The 13,913-nt window shown below is 50.0% G+C and overlaps 3 protein-coding genes across 3 annotated transcripts; 1 reads left to right on the plus strand and 2 right to left on the minus strand.

Annotated features, from left to right (window-relative positions):
- Positions 1–1,274: 1,274 nt before the first annotated feature.
- Positions 1,275–1,916, plus strand: JN550_011499 (uncharacterized protein; the record flags this gene model as incomplete). The annotated part of the gene is made up of 2 exons (XM_049309870.1): positions 1,275–1,513; positions 1,574–1,916. 2 exons carry the CDS (start codon positions 1,275–1,277, stop codon positions 1,914–1,916), a joined length of 582 nt encoding a protein of 193 aa, XP_049166475.1.
- A 772-nt stretch (positions 1,917–2,688) lies between these two features.
- Positions 2,689–5,092, minus strand: JN550_011500 (uncharacterized protein; the record flags this gene model as incomplete). The annotated part of the gene is made up of 2 exons (XM_049309872.1): positions 2,689–4,817; positions 4,900–5,092. The coding sequence occupies 2 exons, from the start codon at positions 5,090–5,092 to the stop codon at positions 2,689–2,691; spliced, it is 2,322 nt and encodes a 773-aa protein (XP_049166476.1).
- Positions 5,093–8,188: 3,096 nt separating this feature from the next.
- Positions 8,189–8,992, minus strand: JN550_011501 (uncharacterized protein; the record flags this gene model as incomplete). The annotated part of the gene is made up of 1 exon (XM_049309873.1): positions 8,189–8,992. One exon carries the CDS (start codon positions 8,990–8,992, stop codon positions 8,189–8,191), a length of 804 nt encoding a protein of 267 aa, XP_049166477.1.
- Positions 8,993–13,913: the final 4,921 nt, after the last annotated feature.

The raw sequence follows: 13,913 nt of genomic DNA on the forward strand, positions 1-13,913 counted from the left end.
TACCGCACCTAGGACTCCAGGGCATGCCAGATTTCCAGACGACGGGCAACATGTCCCAAACAGACCTCCTGGTGGTTTTAATGGGTTTTGGAGACTTTGGAAACTCAGTGAGGGCGATTTTGTATTCCACGTGAAGTGCCCTGACCGGGATTGGTATGTCACAGTGCTCAAGTCAAACTCCTTCGGCGCTGATCGCTTAGAGGGCCCCAATCTGAGATATCATGCCAAGAATGACACAGCCTGGTCAGCAGATAGGTTTGCAATTTGAATAGTCCATGGGTTTCCATAGCGTTTATGTTGATTTGGGTTATATTTTGTTGTTATTGTCATCAGCTAAATGAAACCCTTTGCAGGCATCTCCGTAGTTTGTTGGCGCATGCAGTACCATCAAGGGGTGAAGGATATGTACTGTGACACCAGGAGTCGTTATAGTAAACACTCTGGATGTTTGCTAAATATGGGAAAGGATGCTTTTATATATATAATTCATGACTGCAGACTCGTAGCCAGATGATGGCTCGACGTGTTATCATATTGTGGTGTGGAGGCTCAAAAAAGAAGAAAATACTTGGCACATGCTCATTCCGAACATGACGTTTCCCACACACCTAGAGAAGAATGTGAAAAGGGAGGTAACTTGCCTATGTATATTTCTGATGCAGGTCAGCGCGTAGGATGAGTATCATCAGGTCACAGCAGACGCTCTTCCACCACACCAGGCCGCCGTGTTTGGTGCCACTCTGGGCAGATTCCTCTGTGACACTGGAATCACAAGGAAATATTTGCACTAGCTTTTCGAAAGACACACAACGCGGTTCGGGGAAAGTTGGTATCAGCAGTCACGAAATAATTCAATAATCACGGCATCACCTAATGCACAGCAGTGCACAACATTCGGCTGGTTGCTCCCTGGCTCTTAAACTGGGGGATGGTGCCAAAAGGGTTTCGCCAGAAACTGCTTGGGCACCCAAGGCCAAGGCCAACCTCTTGAAAATGCATACCTATGTGAACAATTGAGAAACGGCTGCTTCGAAATTAGGCACCCGCAATACTCGATTCACTTCGCTTGCGCTCCTTCAGTTTACCTACCCGAATTCCTTCAACTGCCCTTCACCTGCCTGACGTTTTGCAGTTATCGCGAGCCTTGCGACTTCTACTTCGCAGCTTCAAGCGCTTCAAGGTGCACCTTTCAACTTAATCACGTTCATCACTCTCGCCACCCAGACAACATCGATCTGTACTGGTACCTGGTACTGGCGTCGGTGACGGACACCATGGCAACTCGAAACACCTTTCCCAATGAGGTCTGGCTCGAAATTGCCAAGCAGGCCGGCGGTCGAGGTCTCACTGGCATCGCCGCTACAAGCATGGAAATGAGAACCTTACTGATACGCTACTGGGCTAAGGCCTTGCGATTCCAGGGATGTCAGTGGGTGGTTTCTCTTGATATCTTGAACTTCCTTGAAAGACACGGTCCCGGACAGTCTAATGGACGACTTCCAAACGTGGTCCCGTACGTGAAGTAAGTTGTCATTATAACTGCGACAGCTCGGATACTCACATCTGGTGCTAGGCGGGTGTCATTTGCGATCCAACCTGCAGCTGCGTGGCCGGGCAGGTACCCTATCCTCGAATCGGACCTTTCGAGGGGCTGGCGAGGTGCAATTGAGATTGATTGCATGTCTGCGCAGATCAGTCCTCAACTCCCTCAGCAACTGGCGAAGATGATAAACCCAGGAGTGTTTATAGAGCTTGAATCATTGAACTTGAACCTTTGGGGACTCACCTGGAACCAGGCCGCGTCGTTTGAAAAAGCTATTACAGCTTACCAATCGCTCAACATTCGTTTTCTGAGACTTGAAGAATGCTACGAAAGCCGAGTTGTCATAGACCTTTGCAAGCCAAGCGTACTATAAGGCCTGCATCTCAATAAATTCACGAACTGGATGAGACCACCATACGCATTGCATAACATTACGAGACTACACATCAATGCATCGGAGTTTGATCTCTATGCGCTTGGGATTGCAGAGGCATTTCCCCAACTCGAATGGCTGATTCTGAGTGAAACCAATATAACGAAGTCAGCGAGGACGAGAATAGAGTGTGTGAGTAAGGTGAAGCCAACAGACTTCTGATGCACTAAAGGTAACCCAAATAGGATTTGGGTCACGACCGACGAATCGAAAACCTGCGAAACATCAAACTTTTGAAAAGGCTCTCCTTTCCCGAAGACGTAGTTGACTGCGACTTTTATATTCTAGAAATCGATGATGCAGAAGATTTCTCTTTGCCTGCGCATCTACAGTGGTGCGAGATAGTTCGCCAGAGATACGTAAAACGGTTGCCGGGCGTGGAGGAGATATCGTTTCTATCACACTGGCCCTACTTTTACCAAGCCACTCGAGGCAACGATGGAAAATGGAAGCTAGAAACTCACCGTGGGGATCAAGTCGAGCCTGGTGGACATTGGCCGTGCGGCTTACTCGGTTGAGCCTGATTCGCATCGCCCATGAGGGGAAGTCGATTGAAGGGCTCGAACCGTTCATGTTGTAGGGGACGCATATTGCGTGGCGGAAGTTGAGCAAGGGCCATTGATTCACACATTCACCGTCAGGATGATCCAGCATCGCACCTAATCGATCATTACAAGTGTACAGTAATGGCTTTGAGTAAAGCATATGCTCATTAGCGCCAGTAGTCTGATGATTGATATCTCCTACCACTCTCCATTCTCACAAGTTCCAGCCGTCCTGTCCAATGCTTTGCAGTACCCTTGGTTTGTTGTCTGTATTCCTTGATCGCGGTGGCCACATCCCGCACCAACCCTCTCGGGGTCTTGTCGATCTTGGGCAGTCGCTTAGGGAAGACCATGGAATCCCACGCAGCATAGAAGATGTAGGACCCGGACGGAACACCAGCCTCTACATGATTGGGCATCGCTGGTCCAACGTCCCGGTGAAGCCGACGATCTCGCAAGTTGACCATGTACTCATTGACAGCTGGCTGCGGTCCTGGGACACCACTGCCCACCCACACTGGTATGGTGAACATGTTTCCGTTCCAGGATTCCGAGGCATCAACCCGGAAATTGAGGTACTCATTCTCTGGAAGATGAAGATACTCATGAGCCACCGCAGGATCCGGAATGCTTGTTGAGGCACTACTGGCCCCTCTTGTGGGCTTTTGTGTGGCTCTCGAGGAAATTTCCCTTGGTACATCTGGGCCCCCCTGGATGGTGTCGCCCGCAGGGTCAAGAATATCATCGAAATTACCATTCCCTTCAAGCAATAGGCTGGGAGAATCATCCGAGTAATCCGGCTCCAGCTCAAGCCGAATGTGTCTCAGTCCCGTCAACATTGGAGAGCCTCGCTCGGCTGACAGTCTTGAGGCAGAAGCCACCGCTTGCTGTTGCGCGGAGGCCAAGTCGAGGAACCGAGTCAAGGTAGAGATAAGGGGCCCAACTGAGCGCGTCGGAATCCCAGTGAGTGTGAGGGAAACCACCCGAGGATTCATATCCGGCGAGAAAGGGATGGGATATGCTAACTGAACACGCTCGCGGAAGGTAGTCTCTGCGTGTATGTTTGCCATCAGCGGCGTAAGACCGTCTGCCGTGACACTGGGTACGTGTGTTACTACGGAATGATGAAGGCGCAAAGATCGCAGATTTGACGAGAAGACGGGGCGCAGCAGATGGCTCGAATCAAAGAAGCCATATACCTGAAGAGACTCAGGCAAGGACTTTGGGACCGCTAGACATGGTGACCAGACGCGACATGAGTCACACTCCACGTGTTCTAGCCTGCCTAGAGAATGTTTCACGAGTCTTTCGATGCCCCCGGAAGTGAAGCGGTTGCCATTTAGATATAGGTGGGTAATACCACCGTGACTGGTGCGGATCTGTTGGTTTACAGTACCGGTCGAAGAGACGGTGTTTGATAGTGCATCCTTGAGCAGCAGTCTCCTGACACCATCAGCGCTGTCGTCCCTAGAATGTCCTGCACCGGTTGATCGCACAACTTGCCACTCTTGCAAGTCTCCCTGGTCAGCGCGATGTAGGTATGGTGGAGCATCTGGAAGAAACCGTGCTGGGTGATTGAAAAACCCGCTTGAGTCTGATTCCTCAATGAATTCAAATGGGCCCTGCGTAATGCTACCAACACGGCGGGGGTTTGTGAGTTTACCTTCGATCTCAAAGTGTGTGTCGGTGCGATACGACAACGCAGTGAAGCAATTCTCGATGAGCGCATTGATACAGGCATCAGTGAGCTTATTCTCAGATATGTCCAAGCTCCACAAACGTCGTTGGAAAGTCTGGAACAGTATAACGGCCGTAGAATCATCCATTTCACGCCCCCGGACTTTCAGCACACGTAGCTCGGGAAGACACTCGGGTTTGAGGGAGGCGATGACTGCACTCTTGACTGAACCTGGGATGCCGGAGAGGTCGAGGTAGACTAGGTCTCGAAAGTACCTTGGTCTAAAGTACCGAGATGTGAGCTCATGAGGGCAGTGGGCCAGATCGAGCAACTGAAGCGCGTTCTCCGGTCCGTCGACCTCCTTCCCGGGCTCGCTCTTTATGAGTGCTTCCGGGTTCAGTTCTGGGTGGCCGTCGACGAGGAGACATAAGAGCCGTGGGAAGAGAGACGGTAACTCCCTAAAGCTCTCGGATATCGCCCTTTCGCTGGCCTCCGTAGAATATAGACCAGAAGCTCTGACAGCGAAATCCCGGAAGTCTAACGACCGCACCAGTGCTCGCGTGCTGAGCCGCACTGATTTAAGTTGGATGTTGATGAATCTTCTATACCACGCGAGATCTGGTGGATGTCAGCATGGGGCCCAATACTGTGCGTATGCCTGGTTGAAATTAGGTGAGAGTTAAGACTCATTACAACGTACCATCATTAGGGTGCAGTCCAAATCTTCTCGAGGTCACAAGTGGGTCCAACCACAAACGAGCTGCGAAATGTCTATAGAAATGGCTGCTGACCAAACAGCACCGGCGCCAGTCACCGGTGGCTACGAAGGGTGCTGCCAGCTGAAGCCAATCTGCGGCCGTCGTAGCTTCTTCGTACGAGGGCAACGCATCCATTGTGGCATTTGGGTCAGGTTGAAATAGGGACGATGAATAGATCCGCACCGATTCGGCGCAACATTGCTGATGAATTCCATAATCCCCGCCTGGTGCACCTCAGCAACGACGATGAGGTCTGGTGATCGTACACAAGCAAATGCACTGCCACTATTATGTGGCTGTGCACTTCGCGCAGCCAGCTGCCAACTTATCTTCCAGCTGGTCTTATCAACCATTCAATCCATAGCAGTAGCAGTCACAGTCTGAAGTCAATCGCCTCTTCTCATCGTCTGGCCACAGGTCTATGAAAAGCATATGATACATTGTCTTGGCGGCTGGGGCCGCAGTTTTCCCTTGAAGTCTCCTGCGGCACATTAGCAACGGTGAATGATCTTTCCCAAATCGGGCCTAGTAAAATTGAGGCGGAGAGATGGCAAAGCTTTCCTCCCCCGTAGGTAACTCCTATTTACTCAGTCGTTCTGCACCCAACGCGAGTGACAGCATAATGCAGCAGAACACATGTAGTTCGACATTTCAGGCAGACAATGTCTGCCGAGCAAAGCCTCCGGCGGAAGCTGCTTCATCCGAACGGGGTTCTGACTGCGGCAACTGCGGTAGAGACAACGCCTATCCGAGACCACGACTGGATGCACCCGGGTACAGTACCCGTCACATTTGCATGGGGTTGCTTTTACGATGAATCACGCGTACGATTATTTGACAGTTTGTCAAACTGTTCTTTTATGTTTTTTAATCAGTAATCATTCGCTCCCGGACGTTGTCCAATTGCATTCGATATCACAGCACCATCGTGCGCGGAGCAGGCGATTGCTAAAGGGGTCCAGTATAGAGGCTGTAACACGGCTATGTATACGCCTTAGAGCTGCAGTGAGACATGGCAGTGAATTGATAAGCAGGCTGGTTATATGCGTGTACATGGTGCAGGACGCAGTAGGGTATTATTAAGAAATCTGTGACCTTGGGCTGGCCAAATATGGAAGGTATCAATGCAAATCGCGATCGCCTTGTTGGCAGTAGAAACCAGAATTCTCTGATATTGCAACAGACCTTAGCCGAGATGATGGGCCGACTTGGTGTTTAGTCAAATGGCTGTGCGTGACGAGGCTGGGCCTCTAGGTGTTGGTCGCACCACCCGACCCATCAGATCATCGGTCCGACGAAGCGTGCACAATAGTCGGCCAATGTGATAAAGCTCCCGGATTGCAGCTAGGGTCGCATTGGAGTTATGCAGTGAGGAGCGGTGAACGTTGCGTCCGCCGAACTTGCTTGTGACACTGGCAAGAAGCAATCCCGCAATACAGCTCTGGGGGATTCCGCCCCCATCAGCTTGGGGGAACACAGATTATACGTGGGGGACTACCGGTCCAGACCTTCAACTATTCAAACAACGCCAAACAGGGCGGTGCGCAGAATTGTCAAAGGGACAGCTTTCCCCACTCTCACGTCCTTGGTTGCTAATCTCGACTTCGACTTCTCCACTTGAATGGTCCCAGATTGCCGGGTCTCTCTCAGATTCATCATTGGAGACACCATGACGGCTTAGCAGGGCGACCTGTACAAACCCGGGTCATCATTAATGCAAAGCACTTTTGGCAACAAACGACAGGCAACAACAACTAAACCGAAGGCTACCATTGGTTCTCTGGGTAATCAAATCGCCTGCACAATGTCGGTCCATCCTGATGCACTGCAAACTATGTGTTGCTACTTCGGCAAACACTTGCGGTCGCTGTTTGATGCAATAAAGCATAAGTTACACCCCTGGTGCATATTATCACCGTCATGTGGCAATACCTAGACAAGTCCCTGTCTCGGTCGATCTCGACAGGTACAATTCCAGCCACTCGTTCCGCCATGGAACAAAAGAAATGGTCAGTCAGTACGGGTCTCAATTTTTTGGTCTGCTTTCTCCGGGTACTTCATCCCGCTCTGAGGAAAAGGACCTCCGCCAGCACAGACTAATGCCCGCCCGATTTGCTTTTTCATAACGTCCAACGCAGATTGAGGCTCAAATCGAACGACGTCTACGTGAGCTCAATAGCCGGCTGTGACACTTTATGAAACAAATTGGCATTCATACCGATCACCGGGAAGGTTGGCCACCACTAAGAGAAAGCTTCTGGCAAACTCCAAGGTAGTGAGCGTGGTAATCAATTCGGAAATAACGACCTGCGTCTCTTGGCATGCACCTCGCCAAGCGGCATTGATCTAATGCCGCTTTCTTCTTTGGTCTCTATATGTGTGTTGTCTGGTGGTACGACTTGAAGAAGACTTTGTCATGAAGCACACCAGGATATGTGCTCAGCCCAGCCTACGGTTGGCGGCGCCTTTTTAGTGTAAACGAATTCCATCCACTGTCTTGCATGACGTGACTTACAGTGCAAATATGCAAGTAAGTCAATGGTATAAGCATTCATTCCACAAGTCACGCAAAGATCAACCCAAGACAGCACAAAACCCGCGGGTCGTCAAGTCTTGTTTTGTCGCCAGGAATGAGTTCATAGTCCAGTAGACGCTCAATGTCATCATGCCTGTTCGCCCCATGATGGAAAATCTCATAGTTCCGAGACCAGATGCACACGCGCAAGAGAAATCAGATGGCCACGCTCATTCACTTTGCTTCGTTCGCATATTGACAACTAACAAACATGACCGCCATAAGAAAGAATTAGATACCATATACCAGATACCAAATACTGCCGAACTCCAAGTTCAACCGCTCAAGCCCTATTTTCAACAGAAATATGCAAATCAGGATTTCGTAGTTATGTCGATGCCATACGTGTGCAGAATTCTCGCAATTCATCTTGGCAACTTGACCTTCTGGCTCCACCTTACCGCCTCACGTCTTCTTAGGTTTACGTTGCTTTCTTCCTTCGATCAAACTCTGAAAAAAGGCTTCTGCTCCTGGGTGGGGCTTTGTGCGTGATGTGGGCCTTGGTTTCTTTCTATGAAGGTTGACGTGGGACACAAAATTGTCCATGCGGTTGAAATGCTTGCCTGGACAGAACGGGCATTCGTAGTCATGTAAGCGATGGTGAATCCTAGGCGATGCGTGAGTAATAGGATGGCAGCCATGCAGTGGAAGTGTACCTACGTTGATGTGTGGCGTCTAAGATGCTCTAACCTCTGGTACTTCAGCCCGCAGCCCTCAAATTGGCATACAAACTCCCCTGCTCTAGCAGTAGAGTAATGAAGGTCGACGTCAGGGTCTTGCCTCCTCCTGGCGTTTCGTCTTCCGCTTTCACTTCCATTCTGAACGTCCTGGAGTGCGTTAGATCTCTGCCGCGCACTCATCACATGGATCTGGCGTCCGGGTTGGTTGTCTTGTAGCGACTGTCGATGCATGCTTTGGCTAGGTACTGTGGGAAATAGTGTGAGGCCAGGGGTGTTGAAGCATGTAAGATCGCCCTGAATAGCCCAGAAAGACGAATCACCTGGTGACATGCGGTGTGTTTCAAATCCTGGGGGTGGGCTCATATTGTCCACAAAGCCGTACTGTTCCAACACATGTGGGCTCGTGAAGTCATTCGCACCGCTGAATGTGGGAAGCGATGAATTCATGACATCCATATTGAATGGCGTAGTTGGAGGCTTCTCTGCAGGCGTTGCGGGTCGCGGAGAAGGAGAAGGTCTTTCACACTTGATATCCTCAGAAAAGTATTCGCTTATAGAAGAGGCCGCAGGAGTGATCTCAACATATCCTGTTGAGATACTGAAGCTACGAGATGCCTGTTGCGATGGCGTGCATTGACCAGGTTGCGGTGTGATGGGTGCAGAACTCGAGGCGCTCGAGAAACTTCGAGCGGAAGAAGCACTCGACAACTGACTGTCATCGAAACAGAAGTCGGAGTCGGAGTCAAACTCAAACGATAAATCCATGCTGAACTGGTCCATTGTGATACGGTTGTGTACCAGGGCCGGATCCGAGTGTCGAATTATAATTGCTGCAATCTCTTGTTGGTGGTATACTGGGACTAGATGAACCAGTTTGATGATGCAGGAGCAATGAGGGAGCGTGCAATAATTATAGGAGAGGGGCCTTGGACGGTAGTGGTGGAGTTTAGCAAACTTGTGTTGGGGGTCCGCAGAGGTTCCACCAGGCGCAAAGCAAGAACAGTGTTTCCAATACTGGACACTTGCAGCGGGGCCTTTCCCAGGAATGCTGCCCAAAAAAACGTGTCGTGGCTTTGAGACGTCTCGAGCAGGCCGCGACCCGAGCTACATACCTATGTATGTAACAATCGAGGCAGTGGGGATGATCGCTAAAAAGGGGGGGTGGGAGGGTGTGGCTGCAAGGCCTACGGTGGATCGAGACACCAAAAAGTACGGTAGAAAGTCGGCAGATCTAGTGGCCTGATCATTTCGCTCATCTACAGTCTCCCCGGCGGCTTGGGTCGACAAGGATCTCTCCTGCAGGTGGGGCCAACATGCATACTCTGATGGCCGCAGTCAGGTTTGACCAAATCTACCCCAAGGTGACTAAGTCCAGCATATTATTAGATTGTGGTCCTTGGCTTTCCATCCACTGTAACCATCAAGAAATTGTAGGTTTTGCGACTTTCACAATAGCCACGACCCAAACCACGTCAGGAACCGTTGTCTCTAGCACTGGATCTCTCACATGATCCCGCCAAGCAATGTACGTCCTGACAATGTTTCAGTGGCTGAAGTACACTATCGGCCCAGGAATGGGCCGAGGAATGATTAAAAGTTGCCGCCGTGGTATAGTTGTGACTAATTGGAAGTATGTCCCAAGGGGCAATAGAGTCTAGACATTGGTCGGCAGCTCGACAAGGCTGTTTGGTGGCTTTCACCAATGACACGGGTCGGCCAATTCGGCCCTCCATGGCTTGTGGGACATTTTCATGTTCAAGCCCCTGGATAATGTCATGAGGGTGATTGTGTTATTCTGGTCTTTTGGGGCAAACAGTTTGCCCACTTGTTGGTGAAGCGCCTTTGTTGTTAAGATCAGTTTCGGGGCTGCGCAACCCCAGTCCACGGCCAAAGATGCAAGGACCAGCCCTCGAGGTCATCTAATATTGTCCCTAGTCGTCTTGGTTCACAAGACAGCTGTAGATGCAGGCTTTTCAGGCGGCTGACTTCTGTGCAAACTAGCCTGGCGGAGGGGAAGCCCAATACCTGGCAATTGTAAGCCACATGCCTTGGTAAGGAAACATATAGTGCTCACTGTCGGCTAGGGTGCCTGTAGTCGCCAGTTGAAGGTGTAGAAAGCAAGCTTCCGCCTGCATCAGGGCGGCTCCCGCTAGGCTTGCAGGTCTCAATCGACCCGAGTCATGTGACAGGAGGGAGCGTCTTGCCTGCTAGGAATATGCCGATACGATTTGAAGAAATCCCACATTCGCATTGATGAGTAATCTGCTTGCTTCAATACATGTGCGTCTTGTCCAAGTCTGCTTGAACTCGTCGAGTGAAAACGTTCCAGCGCGCTTTCCCACCGCGTGTGAGACGAGACCGTTTTCTCCCGGGGAATGAGGCTCACTATGGTCGCCCCCGAAGGACTATACCTGTGAGTTCGGCATTCAGATGACATGCAGCTGTTTTCCCCCCCCCCCCCCCCCCCCCGTCCAGGAGATAAGTTTAAAGCCGTCATTCCTTCACCAGTAGAGACTATCTTTGCGCCAAACACGTTCAATCCGGGGTAATGACTTGTCAATTTTGGGGTCCATGCAAGTCAGACGCCACAATAGTCTAGCATCGATACCGTGTCGCCGATCTCTTATTCGTCTCCTGTAGAGCGCACACTTGGCCTGACCCGACCACCTTGCAACTTTTAGGATGTCTGATCAATGATGGCTTAATCAGCCTCTTAGCGGTCCGAAATACCACATCTCAAGCTCCCATAAGAGTCTGCAGCCCAGACCAGGGGTTCAAGCTCCCCTTGTGCCTTGGTCGATTACGCTACGACATACTGGTGGAGAGTCAAAAGCTATCCCATCGGAGACAATCCGTAGATCTAGATCTCTCCTTTCCTAGACAGCAAGCCTTTTTCAATTGTCTTGAACCGTTTGACGTAGCATTATCCCTGCGCCAGCTTTTAAGATACTGCATCGTTCTTCCGTGTGTTCGAAAGGGTCATTCCCTTACGTTTTTGAACGCTTTAATTGGGTTTCACGATGAGTCCTTTTTCTCTGGTGGTTTGCCCTTGTGTGTTACAAGGTCACAACAGCCGGCCAGTATATGTGTCTGCGCGGCCCGACTGCTTCAGTACCTCAAGGTCTTACATCGACCTTGCTGTGCGACGTTGTTTGTGCATGAAGCAGTTCATTGCAGTGATATCGATAGAGAACCGTTGCCTCCGAAGAGATCTTCCATTTGTCATTCCCCATTGATCCATAGCATTCGGTCAACCAATAACTCATTTTACACGTCCCGGGTCCCAGCAAATCTTGCAGCCCTAGCCACTCCTGTCAACTTTTGCAGGGTCGCTTAATAATGGCATCTAAGCATGCAGTTTCAATACGACAAATGCAATCCCGATCACATTTATCGGCACTATTGGACAAATCCGATTCGTCACAGGCTGCATTGAACGTAGTGTATCACCCATGCTATCACGAGGATGTTCCCGTCCAAACGTCTTGTAAGCACGTACATGTCAAGCGTTCGCCTATAGCAGCATGTAGCGTGTCATACAGAATGACATATCACGTACACGACGCTTACGAAACCGAGAACGTTTGTTCCTTCCGCGATCATTAACCCTTGAGGCAAATTTAAGCTGGTGGCTAGGATCTGTTTTCCACAATATCATACGATTCTTTTCAAAGAAATATCTTCCTCAGTCACGAAGAGACCTTCCTAATTCAACTTCACTTGCGTCAGATGGGGGTCATTTCCGACGTTGACGCCAGGAGTAAAGCTTCTTGAATAGTCACCAGCCTGACCTAGACATGTGCACAGTTGAGAACATAAATCAGGCTACATCGCAATTGATCAACCAAACATACCATCCAACGGTCCATCTTATCAGAGACAAAACTTAGGACCTCTCAAGCGAGACCCATTTTTGATACAATGTGTCGTCGGATCAGGCAGTACTTCAACTGTCAGTTCAAAGACCTTGAATTTGAACATGTCGTACCCTGCGACTTATGGCCAGAATGCGGGCATTGCAACGAGAACGAGCCTGATCAGGATAAAGGTGGCCTCATAGTCCAGGAGCATATGAGCCCATCTAGATGCAAGAAGCGTGGACATAGAGAACGCGGCACAGGTGAGCAGCATTGATTTACTCCTATGAAGGTCCACTCAAGAATATTCAATGAGTCTGTAACCGATAAGCTGACCCACATCGCAATGATAGAGTCAGAACGAGACAACTTTGTCAGAGGTTACTACGTTATCCACAACAGAACAAGAGAAGAGGATGGAAACTACCAGAATTATTACGTCAAGCAAGGCTATCGGTGGCGTTACGAAGTAGGCTGAGCTTGGGATGCAACTCTGGGGAGAGATACGAAATTGCTCCAAAATGTGCAGACGGGTCGGGGGGCATAGTTCATAAAATATGTCATAAAACATGGACCACCTTCATGCATGAGTGGGGACCTTTTGGTCGTAGTTCCCCTGGAGCAGTGCTCGAAACACCGTGCATAGCAACTATTCCAGAGTGACGCCCATGCATACAGTGCACTTCGCTAGTACGCTTTATGAGGTTCGATCACTGATATTAGTCTCGGGTACTGTTCCCACTGTCGCACAGCTGACGCAGTCCAGACTTAAAGCCGCCTGATGAAGCTACGAATAAGATTCTTTGTTCCATGTGGTGAACCTGGCGGCATCCTGTTCAGTTGTTGTTCGTATGTCTGTCGGGCCTAAATGACTAATTCCAGCTAGAAAACACAGGCCATCAGATCAGCAATGTCGTCTGATATGCAGCTTAGATTCATATAGCGCTATGTTTCCAAAAAGAAACTCATGACGGCTTGAATCTGAGACACTGGGGTAGGCGGGGCGGGGCGGAGTGGGACGGAAGATCGTGCCAAAGTCGAATCAGACATGTTGATAGGTTAGTATCATAGAGTTATTCAGAAACGTGTCTCGCACGCCTGCCGGATCGTCCGATTAGGCAGGAGTGAGACATTGATACTTGCTTCCGCCGCTTGTAAGCTTTCGGCGTATCACGTCATGTTCTCGAAGGCGATATTCATCAGTGGCACAAGCGTGCTGACGAATTACGACTGAGTTAAAATTCCACGTCTAGGAATTAAGCGGAAGCTGGTGAAGCTCATTTTATCCGAGTTGTCAAGGCTCGTCAACTCCGATGTGATTGACGTGCGTCCACGTTCCGTAGAGTGTTACGAAAACCGCAGAGCGATATGTAGGTTAGCCAGGAGTGCCGCCAGGAGTGCCCCAGACTTGGCACGGTACCGGGGTGTTCGCCGGTTGGAGAGGAGGTCATGAATTTCAAGGATCAATGTAGTCACCACGAGTCCAATACCTCAGCTAGGAGGAACATCCATGGTCCGCCGAGTGCAGCATTTTTGCACAGGTTATGTAACCTAGAGATAGTGCATGGCTAGGGAGCGAGCCATGCAGAAAAGCAAAGATCGAATAGACTCATCTCATGAAGAATCAGACATGTCGCTTACTTGTTTAAACCAGATATCGCTGACCAGGATTGATGGCTGCGTAGTCCCAAAGCACCGGGGAGCCTCAGGGGAAGCTTGGCTCATGTTGTGGGGAGATGCATCCAACAAGGACCTGGTTTCTGGAACGAGCATCCGTTCTTGGCTCAACATGCCAGGCTTGTGTACTTGTTTAAATAATTGAATGGATTACCTACGTGTTCTTG

Source organism: Neoarthrinium moseri (assembly GCF_022829205.1).
Source record: "Neoarthrinium moseri strain CBS 164.80 chromosome Unknown scaffold69_Wmoseri_CBS_16480, whole genome shotgun sequence".
In the NCBI taxonomy this organism is placed as follows: Eukaryota; Fungi; Ascomycota; class Sordariomycetes; order Amphisphaeriales; family Apiosporaceae; genus Neoarthrinium; species Neoarthrinium moseri.